This window comes from Spinacia oleracea, chromosome 6 (genome assembly GCF_020520425.1).
Source record: "Spinacia oleracea cultivar Varoflay chromosome 6, BTI_SOV_V1, whole genome shotgun sequence".
NCBI lineage: Eukaryota > Viridiplantae > Streptophyta > Magnoliopsida > Caryophyllales > Amaranthaceae > Spinacia > Spinacia oleracea.
In genome coordinates, this window is record NC_079492.1 from 136,361,895 (window position 1) to 136,380,194 (window position 18,300).

General features: G+C 34.2%; 1 protein-coding gene across 1 annotated transcript; it reads right to left on the minus strand.

Annotated features, from left to right (window-relative positions):
- Positions 1–5,049: 5,049 nt before the first annotated feature.
- LOC110794751 (phosphatidylinositol 4-phosphate 5-kinase 7) lies at positions 5,050–17,977 on the minus strand. Its single transcript, XM_021999704.2, has 10 exons — positions 17,733–17,977; positions 16,614–16,694; positions 15,417–16,508; positions 15,119–15,286; positions 13,710–13,875; positions 13,520–13,630; positions 10,688–10,875; positions 10,104–10,258; positions 6,999–7,167; positions 5,050–5,612 (listed from the first exon to the last, which is right to left on the minus strand). Exons 2-10 carry the CDS (start codon positions 16,628–16,630, stop codon positions 5,336–5,338), a joined length of 2,343 nt encoding a protein of 780 aa, XP_021855396.1. The 5' UTR covers positions 16,631–16,694; positions 17,733–17,977; the 3' UTR covers positions 5,050–5,335.
- Between the last annotated feature and the right edge of the window lie 323 nt (positions 17,978–18,300).

Below are 18,300 nucleotides of genomic sequence, written 5' to 3' on the forward strand. Positions count from 1 at the left end.
TAATGATTTTAATTTGGATATGATGAATTTGAATGTTTTGTTAATGTTTTTGTATGCCTTAAGTAATACTCACTGCGCATTTATTTAAGGGGGTAGACTTGGTGGGGCACGTGTATTAAGAAGAACAATTGAATGAAATATAGTAATAAAACAAGTGAGGTTGGGTAGATATTTTAATATGTAAAATAAATGGGGACCATGTTATTTTAGGGGGTTGGAGGTGAGGTGTAGTTCTGAAATTATTTGTTTAATAGGGTGGTGGAACATAGGATATATTAGCTAGATAGATTATTTAATTAAATGGTGGTGTTGATAAGTTACTAAAAATGGCAAGTGTATCTCTTAGATAAATACGGCCGGAAAAGGCAAGTGTATCCCTTAAATAAATACGGAGGGAGTAGATTTTAATTGCATCGACAACAACATTCTTTAGTATTAAAGCAATAATAGTAATAAAATATTAAATATAATAACAATGATATAATATATAATAATAATAATCATCATAATAATCTGGTCTGATCTGATATGATATGATCTAAACTTATTTTTTCTAATCTGATCCGATCTGGTCTGGTCTGATCTGATTAAATCTAAAATAAGTAATAAGGTCTTGAAATAAAGTGAACTAAACAAGGCCTTAGTTCTTTAAGTGCTAAAAAACAATTTCCCAATTTTATAGGTGGTAAATAGCTATTTTCCCTTAATTCATTCATTAAAAATAATACAAAGTAAAAATATTTAAATCTAACAAATACTACTTTGTACAACAACTAAATAAAACAAAAATTTCTTTCACCAAAGTTAGTAATTGTAACGCCCCAACTTCTAATCAATTTTATTAGGTTAATTAATCTATAATTAGTGGTGAAATCCTAATTTAGTCGGTGTGTCACATGTTGTACCTCTATTAAAAAATACAAGGCGCATAATTCATAAATTAACAAACCTTAGATTAATGAAACATAAGTCTTGCGATATGTATTAACTAAATTGTCATAATACAAACCGTACTAATTCTTAGAATTAAAGCTAGAGTTTTAATACATGATTAACATTAAGGTCATGTCCTCACCACTAATCCATAACGTTATTCAACTACATAACCTTGCTTTAACTGGTACGTCATCTCCACTAATCCATCTCGTTGTCCTCTTCAGCACCTAAAACCAAAAGCAACATCATGAGTCAATGCGCAGTAACAACTACTCTAACAACGTAAATTTGTTTCAATTCATTTTATTTGAAAACAGAGAGAGTAGAGTCATGTAAAATCTTTTTGCAAATCATTTCATAAAATCCTTTAAAATTCAAGATAAACATAATACCTTTCCGTTATATTATTAAAACATTAATTCATTCATGGTTACTGAAAAGTATGAACAAAATGTAGGACGTCTCCCACCAGATCGTTCCTTCAATAAGACTGAAACATACGTTATCCATCGTGGGATAGCAGGGTACGGGGGTACGTCCACGACCATGATCAGAATAAGAATCAGAGCAAAATAGATTAGAATACTGCCAGAACCTTGTCTTCCACTTTTCAGTATCATGTTTCATTTCTTATTCATGTGTTGACTGAATAACATTTCATATCATAAATCATGCTTCATAAAGCTCACTGAAATCATTCATAATTTCATAAAATCATTATTGAAATCAAAAGGCATCCCACAATCCAATCAAGAATTATATCATAAACATGGTTGTAAATCATAAAGCATTTCTCATGTTCATAAATTGGTTTCATAAACACGTCTGTGAAGGGGATTGTGGGTGTTAGCAATAGATGTTACCTTACACCGCATTTAGTAATCCTTACTGCTAACTTCGATAAATCGTTCGTTTTGGATTCCGAGAAACGAATCTTGTAATATAGGGATTTAATCACGATGTTAGTAATTATCGAACAAACAATGACTCTTATTAAAGTTCCCTTTGCTTTTAAATAGGTCTCTCGTTTTAGAAATTACTTTAAAGAAATTATGTTATTTTCTTATAATATAATACATCTCTTTTCAAAACCATATACTTTAGTTACTTTAAATTAGTTACTCATATTATAAAAATAAAATATGAAATTAGTTACTTTAGTTTAAATAAATATTCTTTGTCAACAATTTGCTTTTGAATAAGTCTCTCGTTTTAGAATTTACTAAAAGAAATTATGTTATTTTCTTATAATACATCTCTTTTCAAAACCATATACTTTAATTACTTTAAAATAGTTACTCATATTATAAAAATAAAATATGAAATTAGTTACTTTAGTTTAAATAAATATTCTTTGTTAAACATGTCAGAGAATATATAGCTTATTATAATTATAATCAATAGCAATAAAAATAATCTAAGTCATAATTAATAATCCATTTTATTTACTTGGAAAGAAATAGGAAAATTTTATATTCTTGATGATGATAATAATAATAATAATAATAATAATAATAATAATTTTTTTAACAATAATAAATATATCATCGTTATAATTTATATTTCAATTACAACGACTTTATCAATAAATAAACTGGCTTAAAACATATCCAAATAATTAGAACGTTATATAGAAAAGGAAATGAAAATAGTAAAATATACTCAAAATGGCAATAAATAAATAAATAAATAAATAAGGCTTGAGAGAATGAAATGGGCCAACTTACTCTATAATGGATCAAGGAAATATGAAATTGGGTACTTTATGATTACAACCATTTTTTTGGCTAAGTTCGAGACCTGAATATGCTACAAACAGTTGTACAAAAAAAAATTGTCATGATTGTATTCCCATTTAGCTAGATAATTGGTGTTATTCCACTAATTTAATCTCGCATTTAAATTTAGATACTTCAGTTATGGAAGACTTGGATATTACAGTATATCACTTTATTACTCCTTCTCGAACATGGGATGAACACGCTCTAGCTTCGGCAGTTCCTCCCTCAGTAGTTCAAGCTATCAAATGTATTCCCTTACTTGTCACGAATGTATTAGATCAACCATGTTGGGGTTTTTCTAATAATGGAAATTTTACAGTTAAATCCGCCACTTGATTAGCTCATAAAGCTATCTCTCACGCTAAATGGGAAGCCATTCGATTTGGAAATTAGATATTTCCCCTTAGCTAAAAATCTTTTTATGCTAATTTTTGCACAATGGTCTACCTACTAGGGACAATGTAGTGTACTGCAACATTGATATTCCTATTAGTTGCCCTTTCTGCACACCTCACAATGAAACCCAAGATCATCTCTTGCTACATTGCCCTTCTACAAAAGAATTTTTATGTTGGCTAGGTACTCACCTTCAAGAAAATTCAATTTTTTTCTTTGTTTCGTAATATGCGAAATAACTCGGCCTCCCAATTAAGAAAATAATAACTTCCTTATGGAGCATCTGGAAAATGAGAAATGCGGTTATTTTTAAAAACGCCTCATTCTTTACTATTGGCCTCTATACTAGAGCTTTTAAAATTTTCGATGAATGGAACACTCGTACTTGTTTGGACTCCTTGGAGTCACATTCAATAAAGAAAGTTCCTAAAAATAAATATCTTTCTATCCGTGTTTCTTGGATGCATATGCCACCTGCCCCTGGCATCCTAAAACTTAATCTTGATGGGTTTGTTCGACATAACTCAGGTGCAACAGGTGTCGTAATTAGGGATCACTTGGGAAACAATGTTTGCTAGTCGCTACAACAATCTAGGGCTATCCCCCCCTTCTTGCATAAGTTATTGCACTCCGCAATGACTTATTATTGGCAATGGAAAACAATATTCGTCATATTTTCATTGAGGGAAATAACTTACTTATAATTCAAATTTTGCAGGAACGAGTTTAATGTCCATGGAAAATACAACTGCTTATGGAAGACATCAAACAATATGCTTCTTAATTTCGACAGTCATATCTTACGACACGTATATCAAGAATCTAACCGCACTGCTGATTACATTGCATCCATTGGTCATCATATTACAAAGTCACCTAGATATTGATCCTTTTATAGACAATACATTTTCTTATTTTATTTCCTTAGACAAGTTAGGATATAGTCTTGAGAGAAGACTATCATAACTTCTGTGCACTGTTCCTTTTCAAAAAAATCATTCATTATCATTACCTCATTGCCTCAAAGAGGCTCCCGCAAGAAACGGGGTAAGGGGATGTCGGATGTACGCAATCTTACCCCTGCAATTACAGAGAAGTTGTTTCCAATTGACCCAAAAGCGATAACGGGACAACAACGGGACGACCATCTTACACTTCATGGAAAAGAAGCGAAGAGATATTTAGAGCCATAATACAAAAACTGGTAGTTGAACCACTTCCAAATTGGTTTATTCTTAAAATATTGGCAAATTTGTCAAAAAGGACCTTTTATAACACAAATTTTGCGAGAAAGGACCTTATATAATTTTTTTTTGTGAAAACACACCTTAAAGTAATTTTTTTTGCGAGAAAGGACCTAAGGAAATTTTCCGGCATTGACTGAGCTTTTCCGGCCATTGACTTGCACGTGAGCAGCACGCGTGGCTTACGTTGGCTAAAGACATTGATTTTCCCGAATCTTGAATTTTCAAACTTGATTTTATTTCGACTTTTTTTTCAACTTTAGGTTTTAAATCTTAGAATTTTGGAGGAAAATTGGGTGTAATTAGCAAAATAAAGCCACACGTGCTTCTCACGTGCAAGTCAATGGCCGGAAAAGCTCAGTCAATGCCGAAAATTTACTTTTGGTTGTCTTTCGCAAAAAAAAAGTACATTAAGGTGTGATTTCACCAAAAAAAAATTATATAAGGTCCTTTCTCGCAAAAAAATTTACATTAAGGTGTGATTTCACAAAAAAAATTATATAAGGTCCTTTCTCGCAAAATTTGGATTATAAAAGGTCCTTTTTAACAAATTTGCCTAAAATATTTGATTATTACCTGATACAATATTACAAAGGTTACTTCTTGAGCAAAATGTTGCTATACAATCTATAATTGTTCTTCTTTCGAGTGTTATAACTTGTTTACTAAGGAGTAAGGAGTGCTCATGTATGTAGTGCATTAATACACCATATTTACAAAACGAAGCCAATTTGAAGAATTCTTACATTTACAAAGTAATTCTCGAAGAAAAAAATCAATAAATTTACAGCAATAAACACAGGGATCGAGGCACCACCAGAAAATGTTATAATGCAATCTATTGTTTTGTTTATCGATGTTGCGCAACAAGAATGCATTCAGGCAAATTTGCAGCTGTGTTTACCAAAAACTGCAGCATCGATCGAGTCACAGCTAGTTCAGTTGTTGTATAAGAAAAAGAAATATGTTAAACCCCATTCAACGAACAGGAAAAACCTTCTCTAAGAAATCGATGAAACGTCTTGCATACAACTTTGGTTCAACAACAGAGATTGACACTGAATCTATTAACACAGATTTGCTTGCATGCTCCATTTTCTTTCTCAAATTGTAGTCTTGCAATATATCAATTATCCCAAGATAGAGAACCACATCATAAACTTCAAAAAGTTCGACTTCTAACGAATCTGGCTCATCTTCTTGTATCTTGCGTTTTGCCAAAGCCGGCATGTTAACACCCAATTGTACCCTTAGCCTGCAAGTAACCAAAAAACAATCAGTAATTATTCAGTCTCATGCATCAACACTTTACTTGGAGAGCCTTTTACTACACTTAGAACAAAGGTCTACTGCAACACCATAAAACAAAATATATGCCAAGACAGGGTTCCTAGGAAATAAATAAACAATCTGCCTTAAATCGGTATAATTCTGTTTTAAAAATGATCTAATAAAAGAGATGTTACAAAAAAAGACCTCTTTATTTTTCCAGAAAGAGTGAAGGGAAAGAATAAACATATTGTGATAGAAAATAAGACGATGAATAGGTTAACAATAACCACTGCAATAAATCAACCAGAGCAATAGGTAGCAACGGGACAGGAGATGTGAAAGCATCTAGTGATATATACGAAGAAGGATTAAGCATTTCTTTGTCTTCTCCTATGTTATAAGATTATGCTACTGCAACAAAGATGTTGTCAGTTTTCCAGCTTAATAGTAAATGTAATTTCATCAGAAAATAACCTGATTTCTGTATATTTCTCTGTAGTCTTCTGTTTTCTATCAGTAAATTTTACTTTTATTAAGAAGATAAGGCTTTGTTGTTGTTGTTGTTGTTGTTGTTAGAAGATAGAGCTATATGTTGTAAGAAGTTAATGTTCTGAATACCACACTTTTTAAAAAAAGAGCAAAGACGATTTGTCTCATTTAGTAATAGTTTGGTCAGAAGTAAACTTAACAAAAACCCAGGATTACATTTCTGTTGCAATGTTAAGTTTTGGTTGTATTCCATTTAATAATGTACTTCACTTTCAGTTAGTAGTAGCATCTTTGTACAGAGTTTTGTTCAAATCCAATCTCTAAACCCCCCCGAATTGCAAAATTGTCTTCATTAATTAGGGTTAAGACAAAAACAATGTATAAATGTGAATAAAACATTTGGAAATGGATAGAAAAATTTAACAAGTGTGAAAATTGTGAGAGAAAAAGAACTGATGTGATGGGGAGAGAAAAGGTTGTAAGAAGTCTAAGAACCACATCCAACGGGGTGAAATTTGTTATTTAAATTGGTAACAAAAAGATAATTTTGGGACATCCCATAACGGTTAACATGAAGATAAATACCGGATGAAGAAAGTTAAAGAAAACAAAAAACAAAAAAGTTTCAGGCACACAAAGTGCAGGCAATTCCTAAGAAAGAAACGGAAAAATATCTGCATTTGTGATAGGGTAGAATATTCAGCATATGTATATTCATAGGAGGTTGGACTGCTCCGTTCCTCGCAAAAAAAACAGCCTGGCTAATTTGTCAATTCAGGATAATCCATAGTAGCCAACTATAAAAGATAACAGGAGGCAACAGAAGATACTTTCAGACATTATATTTACGTTAGATAACAGAACATGGGTTATTAGATACCTTCCAGTTCCAGGGAGGAGTAGATCAACTTCCTTATCACCTACAGAGTATGCCCGCAATGTACTTCCTCTTATATGAGGTCCTGGAGCACTCGTCACTGAACCCGGCTCGTGTGTAACCAATATCAGACCTGTTGGAGGAACTGCTATCCCCTCTATTGACATCACACCTAATAAAATTGAAAATGAAATTAATAGCAGCCTAATGTCAAAAAAATTCCGGGGTGTGTGTGTGTGTGTGTGTGTGTGTTTTGCAACTTAGTTAAACTGAACATCACTCATAGATTTGAAGTTGCATAAATGTCACCTATTCTTCCAAGAGCATTTTGTCATACGAAATTGGAATAGTACGAACAATATACAACGTTTAGAACCCTTGTAAAATATCTCATATATCGTACATAACAGGTGCACTTTGTAACAAAATGTCATAGTATTTAAAGCCGGCCTCCTTCCATCCAGCAAAGAGCAGGAAGCTAAACAACACATCATAAATGTAAAGACGTATCTCCAACATATTATGATCCTAGACGCCCTAAAACTAAGTCATATTCATCACTTTGATGCGGGAGAAGGAACCAACTTGAGCTTCTACATCATTGTAGATTTGTAACAAATTCTAAGCTAATACAGCCATGAAATCGGGGTTTGACACAAGTGGGCCATCTATATTCCTTGCAAAAGAGATTTCGTGAAAGTTACTATAATCAAAATCGCAGCCATGATTTGATTCTCTAATGTAGTACGAACTGTATAAAAAAAGTTGTTTCCAGCACAAAGTTTAAATAATGTTTCTTCTTTTTCATTTCACAACAGTCATCTCTGAAACAGTTGAAAGGCTTTTACTAAGATCCAATTACAATATATCAACGACAATCCCAAGAACGTCACGAAGAAGGATGTAACCCCCCCACCCCCACCCCCCTCCCCTTGAAAATGCATTTTCATAAAAAGTTCAATACCTCAAATATATAAGGGTAATAAGTAGATTAAATTATCAATGAGAGAAATAAAAAATACAAATCACGTTTTTTGATGAATGTAAGTTGTCGGAACTTGAATTTGAGCTAGAAATCAAGCTATAATTTCAGCTTTTGTTTTTAGCATAATTCATCTCTTACTCTTTTCTTTCTCCGTCTATTAATTGTGTTTATAAGTCCTTAATCTCGGTGCCCTGGTGTGATGGTCAAGTGTCTACTAGCTATCCTCTAGATTCGATCCCTGAAACAACCTCTTTATGAAAATAAGGGTAAGGCTGCATATATTTGGACTTTCCCAGAGCTAAATAGCGGGAGCCTTGTACACTGGGTACGACCTTTATTAGTCCTTTATCCCAATTTTATGTTAATTAGTTGCTAAATCTTTGTTTAATCATGCCTAATCTAAAAGGTCAAGTACAACACAAAGATCAAGGTTATTTAGATAAGGATCATTATGATGTATTATCTCAATGTATGACCAAGATAATGCTTAATTCCTGCTTTGTTATGTGCCTAATCATGAGTGATTAGCTTCTTAATCATGGGTGATGAGCCAACCTCAAAACTTGGGCATATGAGGCTATATTAAGGAGTTTACGTTGTGCTCGGTGATGAACTAATGGCTCGATTGATTTATGAATGAATAGCTTAATTTCTTATGGCTGCATAAATGCATGATTTGTATATTTCTTTGATATGAATTGATAAATGAAGTCAAAGTTGGTGGCTTTCATGCCATTGATCTGTTTGAATGTCTATGATAGTAGGATTCTTTGAGCATTGGGATAATCCATCTAGATATTCAATAAACAAATCATTGATAGATTTTGGCATGTTCCTTGCACCCTTAAGAGAGGGTTTTGAATGAATTAAGGATCTTGGAAGCACGTCACTCACAAAAAAAAAAAAAAAAAATCAGGCCAGGGTCGGATCGGAATCTCAAGATTTGCGAGGCTCTGATACCATGTTAAGAGACACGAGATAAGGAGTAAACGACTTAGCCTTTTCATGTATTGATATAACATATATATAATACAATGTACACAACCCTAAAACCACATAAACTCCTAAAACTAATAACATTAGGAAACTTTACATAATACAAAACTCCGGAATTATTTTTTACAGCATAATTCCTAATACAATCTAAGCTCATTTTGTATGCTCCTAATGGATTGGTTAGACCCCATGCCCTAGGTTTTTTGTATTATTTAAATGTTGTGAATTCGTGATTAGATTAGCTTGTTTATTTCCTTACATCAATTTAGCGATCTTGCTCCGACAAGATATTTTTGCCAATTGTTAGAGAAATTCCTAAGCAATTGACCAGCTTATTCACAGATTGGCAATTTTCGGTATCTGTTCCAATCCCTAGTGTATTCAATCTTTTTCTTAGTTGCCTCTTTACTTGTTTAGTGGCCAATCTTCACATGCCGAAATGTCAAGCATATTTTAGGGGGGAAAAAACAAGATCTTAAAATTTTAATGAACAAAAACTAAGTACAACTTCACTAAACAGTAAACACTTTCCAATTCAGTAGTATTCCCAATAAAGAAATGTAAAAAATTCATACACAAATGTTAAATTTGTATTTCGCTCTTAAACTTCCTTTTTGATGCTCCCACATTAAATACTAACATCAAAATAAAAAATATTGTACACATCTACTTACTTTGATCACACAAATAAATAGATAACATCATAAGACAACTACTATAGTAAAATGGAGAAAATAGGAGTGTGATGAGCAATTGACAATCTATGCAAGATTCGAGGGAGCACCCACAATATTTTAAGTGACAGAACAACGACAACAACCTATTTTAGGTTCCGTGACGGTGAAAAGTGTAAAAAGTTACGGCTTATAAACATCTGTGAACCACTTAGCTATTGTGAAGTAGTAGATGGTCATTGCAAAGAATCAAGCACCACTTAGAGACGATAACCTCTATGTTATGACAAGGCCGAGTCAAACAAGTGCTCATACCTTTCACCTAGATGCAAAATATCAATTTTTTTTCTAGAAAACAAATAGCTTATTATAAAAATTATAATACTTCCAGCAAACAGAACCAACAAAAGGACGCTAAAAGAAGACAAGTACGACTGAAATAATGTAGCATACCTTCAGTAGTAGATCGATTCTCAGAATCAAATGAAGGTTCTGGTAACTCCAAGAAAGATTTCAGATGCTCAGGTGCCCGAAAATGCAACCCCAACAGAAGACTATAGTCGATTATGTGTTGAGATTCAAGGAACATGCAATCTAACTCGATTTGTCTGCACAAAAGGAAAGAATAAATTTCTTCATGCAGGACGTGGAGTCAACTGGTACATAACATGCTCATACATAAAGATACATATCTATCATCTTTGAGCAATAAGTACTCAATCAATTGGCCGACGAACCAGAATATCCATGCTCATCAATCCATACACATACATAGAGCGCTAGTGTTGAATTATTTTGCATTCAAATTCCAGGGGTGGGCTCATGATAATGGCTTAACTTTATTCAGCTAATGAGTAAAAGGGAAAAAAAAATGAACCAAACAAACTATGAGAAAGGAGGGTGATTCCTTCCTTTCCCTTTCTTGTAGACACCAAGCCAAAGCCCCCTCAAAACAAAAATATATTGGAGGTCTCAAATGGGGTATATTTCTCTATTGATAGTATTCAAATTATGTTCAACAAAAAGGAGAAGCTTACTCAAATAGGGCATCACGCAATGATCTATCCATATAAAATTCATATTTTAGATCAAGATCTTTCATGGTAGCATTCGTATTTATCTTCTCTTTATCTGTAAACCTTCCATAAGATGAACCCTTCAAGTCATAACGACGATGAATTCGTAACTCGGTGTAGAACATATTTCCCATGACCACAAATCGCACCTGCGAGTGAAATAAAAAAAAAAACTGAAGCCAGAAAAATCTCATAGAAAAAACATAACTACAACTGTAGTGTATTCTCTGGTTTTTTTTTTCTCTAACAGAAGCTTACTGGCAATTAACTTTCAAATAGAGGGTAAGAAAAAGTCCGAAACAATTACATCTGTGATGCTAGATGGACAATTGGACATCTCTCAACCTATACCCTTGTAGAGTATTCAATTCGGTTAAGATGAGTCATTACATGAACTGCCATATTGGCTTTTCTAAACACTGCTAAAGGCAGGATTTATAGGGAAGAGGTTAAGAATACCCTTTGATACCAGAATACCTCTACCAAATAAGTACTGTCACGGAAGAAAAGACAGTTATGCTCCAACCTAAGCATCCAAATCACCAGCTTACCTCCATAAATGTGATCCTCCGAAGCACCTCCTACTTTTTACTTCTTCAAAAACTTATCCACCTCACCTGCATAGGGCCAACAACCGAGCAGAAAACACTCGAACTCCCTTTTTAAACCAAAAGACCTATCGCCATAAAACACCAGTTACCTCGTAGTGAAGGATGAGATGAGTACTACCACACTACAACTTTGAAACATGATATAAAAACAATAACGGACAAAGCTCTAGTTGGCCAGACACACCTACAATTATCTAGTGTGCCAAGTTATTGTCCAAACAAAAGTCTTATTCCTTCATACAAGAAGTTGCATTCCAGGTGAAATAAGAAACATGAGATACCATAAATTCTGTATACAACACAAGTGTCTGTAAAAGGATTTGTATGGAACGGAGGAATTAGCAAGAATGATTTCAAGATCAGGATTATCCAATAATCGCAATAGGGGGCGCATCACTCATATCCCGTTCTGGCAGATTGCACCTAAATTGGAGGTTCTGAGACAAATTACAGCCTTTTTAAATCAAAAGTGTAGAATAAGAGCACACCGTAAGGTAGATAAGTGACAAAGTCCAAGAAAAGAATGTAAAAAAGGAGCTCTCCTTGCCCAGATTCCTCATAAAACACCACATAAGCCCTATTACAGAATTACCCACCTGAAAGTTGACCACGGAGATACCATGGAGATGGATTTGAGCAGGACAGTACAGAAAAACTTAGCACCAGCGGAAGTACCCAAACGATAAACGTGCGTAATGATTGAACTTACTCTTGATTATCCTGCGGCCAGTGGCGGACCTTGAATGGTTTTAGGAGGGGGGCCGGTAGAACAAATTAAGCAATATACTATATAATTGTACAATTATACACAAATTTTAGGGGGGGCCGTAACTAAAAATACACTACAAAAAATTTCGGCCGGGGGGTCCACCCCAGCCACAACAAAGATCCGCCCCTGCCTGTGGCAACTGGCAAAGGACCACATCCAAATCGAAACTTCACAAGAATCACAGCTACTTCCCCAGTCCCGACAAGAAAGTGAAATTCTCAGTCATCACATTCCCTACACCAAAACCCACTCCTCCTAGGGAAACAAAACAAACCCCGAGCAAGCAGATAATTCTTCCCTTCCCTATCCAAACATTCCACAGTGACCAAACTATAAACCTCTGTAAATTGTAAAAACTTTTCTAAGTTCTAACTTGCTAACCACCCACGCCAATAACTTAAAAAGGATACTAGACAGTAAATAACTAATAAAATTCATCCTCCCCCCGAGTGAAAATAGGCCCCCTCCCACCCATCCCGCCATGTCGACAACATCGTTTTCAATTCCAATGTCTATAGAAAACAAAAGGAACTAGTCTAAGATTTTCAAACCCTCATGATTAAATTCTGGAAATAGAGCATTCATGAATCATGGAGAATAGTACGCATGCTTCTTTTCTTGTCTTTGAAACATACTTCAATACGTCTGTACACTAGAAAAGAATCTTAACTGAACTTGATATTTTTCTACATGTTTAACTCATCTCAAACTAACAGCTAAGTCTATGTGGCTAAAGGAATTAGGAAAATGGGGGCGTAGAGAGTGAAAGATACATTTTTCCTTAGTTCGATATGGAAATAGAGAAGGGTGGAAAAGGAATTGGATAAATCAACCTTCCTTCTGCTTTTAATAAACCGGAGTACCGGACCTCTAATGTTAGAAAGATATGGCAGGAATATATAAGCTCATCAGTCACTCGTTCTCTTCCCTCCCCTCCCATTGCCTTATAATTTTCTAACCAAAACATTTGCTATGAACTGGCAAATGGGGAGGGGCATATTAGTTAGTGCAATTAGTAGTATCTTGAGGAGAAAGATAAGTGAGTTAGTTAGAGGACTAGAGGAGTAATACTATTAATAAGAGAACATTAAGAAGGGATTGGTATATTGAAATATTGTTCAGTGAATTGGTTGAGGTTTTAAGAGTTCATTGGGAGAGAATCAAGCCTCTCGAATGCTTGAATATCTTTACCTTTTGCTGTAATTTCACTTCTTTAATCAAAATCATCATCTTCTTCCTTGTAATTTATCATTTATGATGTCAAAGCTATGTTAATTCATAGCAAATGGTATCAGAGCAGATATTGTAAAAGAAATTGCAGATACTTTACTATTAAGTTTACGAACCTCAAACAAAATCAAGTGATTTGGAATGGAAGTATCCAAATATAAGCTTGTGCAGTTTGACACGTACCTTTCTTCCGCACTTCAGTTTTATGCGATGCAGCCCAAAGAATTTCGTGATAAGAGTATTTTCATGCATTTGTACATGATTATAATAAGATGGAAGCATTTTGAGGAAAACCTAGAGAACAAGTCAAAAAGTCAGGATCATGCACAAGTCAATAAGAAAAAGGAGCAAGAGACAAAAAGAATTCTTTAACCTTCAACTCAGGTTTTGTCAAAGTTTTGATCACATATCTATCATCATGCGACAGGTAAAACATACTGCCACTTTTTCCTTGAGAAGAAATCACTCTTAAACCATCATCACCACAGATTGACATCATGTAATCTGCAGCAATCAACTTAAACATTTCTCTCAAATTCCTGAAAACACAATTAAAATTTGTCACACTGAAACTGCAAAAAAGGGCAGGAAATTGAGACACAATATTTAAGGAGCCATACCCAAAAGAAAATCCGAATATAAACATATAAACTAAGCAACCTTATTTTTCCAAGTAAAGTCAATCCAAAGCTATTGAAACAAGAAGAAGCAATCGTCCAGAAAAATTAGGGAAGAAGCTGGTAAGTTTAGACAAATATGATCAGTGAATGGCAATCATTCGAATTACTAGTATTAAGCGTTTTCAAAAGCAAATATAGATTTCTTAATCCATGTTAATGTACCAAGGGTGGTAGTTTAGATTTTCGATAATTTTGAGACTGTCATCTTCTAGTTTCATTATTTTACTATTTTTGCTACTTACATATAAAGAAGCTTTCGGGTGTGTTTGTCTGACACTTGCATATTGTTGAAGTTATTCATTTTGCACAAAATGATAAGGGTACTTTTTTTTCCAATAACCCAAGTTACTAGGAGTGGAAATTGAATTAGCTATTAATCTAGATAGAAGCTTAGGCAAGAAAATAAGTTAATGAATGTGCTCAATTAATAAAGATCCTTATATCCTCAAAATCTATAACAAGTTCCCTTTCATCCCTATTTCAAACGAGATTCCTCTAATTTGAAGACAGAGGACAGTGGACTAATAAGATCCCAAAAAGAAAGACTAGTACTTATTTAAAATATTATTTCCTGATTAGAATTATATTTATATGTTTTTCTGAACTTTTTATTATGAGTTGAAGAGAATAAGGTGATAATATGTTAAAATTAGGTTACTTGGATGTTAAAACCACAAATAGAACTTACACAGAAAAAAACACAGGTGCCACTGAACCCAATTCCTTATTGGTGCTTTACAGCTCTCGAGCAGCACAAACTTTGGAACCAAAAATAGGAGGGTCGCAACAATATGAATATTGCAAAAAAAAGTAAAAAGATTCTTTAATCTATATAAATATCCAATCAAATATCCTATCCAATTTTCAAGTGCTTTTTATTTGGTAAGAATAAATAGTCCGAGTAGCTTGTTATAACATGGATGAATGTCCATGCAGATCAGAAAACAATTCAAAACTTCTTTTCCCCATGATAAAGTTAGATGGTATATAAAATTGATCGATGGTAAAAGTTCCAAGAAGACACTTATTCAAACAGCAGAAACCAAACTTAATCTTTAAACAAAGACACACATTCATATCTGAAGCTTTACCAAGAACTGACCTGAAAACCATAGGGCAATAATCCTTCCAGTAAAAATCCAGTGAATAATGTGGAGGCGTGAGTTGAGAACCCTTTCTGGGAAAAAACATTTTTATTCTGGCCTGTTGAGCGAAATCAGTATATCTAACCTCACGAGCAGGAATTGGTGTTATCTTGCCAACGGTATACCTGATTTTCAAATTAAGAAATCGCTGAAAGTTCAACATAACACGCACGTAATATGCAAGCAGAAGCAATGAAAACATAACCGGTAAGCATGTAGAAGTTAGAGATTGAAGAAAAGCTATTGAGTATTTACCTGATACCAAGCTGCAGGTTAAGCATAAAATAATGGCTCTGGTTGCCTCTGGAAATCGTGATGCAAGAACGAATTTTGGAATCTTTAATAACAAATTTAATGGGATGCTTAACTTTGGAAAATTTTCCATCACTTTTCCTTATACGTTCGCTAATCAAGACACCTTGCATATATTCTCTTTCAAAAACTACATCACATTCCTCCAACCCATCATACTGATTAGCAGTTGATTTACAAATCAATCTACTAGAACTGTCATTGTGTGATAACTCTGGTGTAACTTCACCAAGTACAACGTCTCTGTCATTAGAAGCCCCAGATGAATTTTGACTTGAACTTCTCCTTGATTTACCACTATTAGAAACTATTTCAGAACTAGTACGATTCATCTTTGGCTCTGGTGTTTTATTCTTCTCTTCAAAAATCACGGATGTAGTTCGAGACAAACCACCTCTAAAGCTTCCATGATAACCTGCAGATTTGAACCACTTCTTCAGAGATACATGCTTACTTCCAGCAGGGTAAAATGATCCTCTTCCATCTTTTATCCCCCTACTCCAAGTTCCACAGTAACAGCCTCCATCAGCAAAGCGGTAAAAACCTGATCCATCCCGTAATCCATCCAACCAAGTACCATAGAACATATCACCATTTGCCCACTTTAAAAGCCCTCTGCCACACATCATCCCACCTTTCCAAGTACCAATGTATGCATTTCCTGTACTCCATACATACTTCCCACTTCCTTGACGGACACCTTCTTTCCACGAACCTTCATAAAAATCTGAAGTGGTGTATATTTTCTTTCCAAATCCGTCCTTGGTATTCATCCTCCATGCCCCATCATAAGTAGACCGGTCAGAAAAAATTGAAGTTCCTTGACCATGAAGATAACCACCAGAGAATTCACCCTCATAAATTGATCCTGAAGTCCAAGTAATACACCCCTGCCCTGTCATTTTTCCTTCCTCCCAATCACCCTCATAAATCGTCCCATCCGACCATGTATATTTCCCCGTACCATGAGGAATCATGCCAAAAATGTCACCACTATACACATCACCATTAGGAAACACCTTATCCCTTTGTCGTCTATACAACATAGCATAAAAACACGTATCAATACATGACAAGACCCATTAATAGTATTAAGAACCCGCAAAAAGGGAGAATCAAAAGCAGAACAGAAGAAATAACCTTTCTGTGTTCTCCATAACCAGCACACAATCGTGTCCGATAAACCAAATTAATCAACTTTTTGGACCTTCATTCAGCAACCTAGAGCAGATATTTAGAAAAGAGGTAATGTAAACTCAATCTAATGTCAATGAAAAACATTTTCAAAGCCAATTGTACACCGAGCTATTCGAAAAATTTTAAGTTAAACCCATAAGCCACATTGTGTGGTGTACAAGCATTTGTAGTTACTTACAAACACAGAATCAGCCAACACTAGTTTTCCCAATGAACAACACCAACTTGAAATATTAATTCCAAAACATCCAATAAATTTACAATTCTTGTAAATTAAAAACACTATGATTTAACTTTGACTCAAAAAACCGCATACACCCATAAAAAAAAACCCATATAAAATAAAACAAAAACAATACACGCATAATTAACAAAACAACTCCATAATTAGCATTTAGCATATACCCAAAAACCCAACTAAACAATTCAGATTAGATAATCATCCGCAACAACTAAAAAAATTAGGTTGCATGGAAACATGAAACGGGAAACGGGAGCTTCTGAAATGGTAGGAAACGGGGACACGGATTTTAATGGAACTTAATTAGACAAGAAGGTAACACACTGCAAATGCATTTTTGTAAAATGAAAAATGTTGAATATCCCTACTGGAATCAAACCTTCCCAAACAAGCCACAAAAAATGATGGTGTTGAATGGCCAAAATCACTTACTTCGTTTATGAACATCCGAATCAAGATCTCTGTATACCATAATTTCCCACAATCTATAAGTTGGTTTATAATCCATTGCAAAAGTGTAAAAATTCCTACTGGAAGCAAAGAAAATTCCAACTTTTCCAATGACGATTCTGCAATTCATCAGTTAACACGCAATCCTACTTATTATGCTCTAATTTCGGTACTTATCCTTGTTGGATTTTTCAAATATTGTAATTGCCATTGTATTGAGAATGATAAAGCTAGAAATCATCCCTCTCCCGTGGCAATTTAAATCCATTTTCGTACAAATTATACCCAACACAAATACACTATTCAAAGTTGACAATCTTGGGATGCTTAACTGAATGACTTTAAGTATGAAATTGGACAACAAATCTTACCTGAGCGCCGGCGAAGAGCACCGTGCAAAGCTCCGGCGAAGAGCACCGTCAAATGGAGGAAGAAGGAATTTGCACTGTTATTTGACTGGTTTGATTAATTGAGTATGATTGATTTTATTTTGGGTATGGAATCTTTTTGCGGTTGGTATTTGATTGAAGTAATTATAGAATAGTTGTCTTTTTGTGTACTTTCTTCTGTTTAATTTTATTCCCACAAACAGTAACTGAAGACTAGACAACTAAGATAGGCAAATTATGGTCGTTGTGAATACTGCTTAACTTTGTCAATTTGTCAAATTACGGCAATTTTAATGAGAAGATACTTTGCTGAAAGTTACACCAATTACGACAATTTTAATGAGCCACTTTGAAAGTTGCATACAGCTTTTACTAAAATTTGTTAAAACGATCAAACAAAATGAAAATCATGACCATTATAAAACCACACTTGGATGTCACGCAATCATCCAACAATTAAAAATCACCCTCGGCTATTTATCTGCTTACCTAATATTTTTCTCTAATTGATCTTCATATGTGTCTTATAGTAAGAGTTTTCTTGTGATGA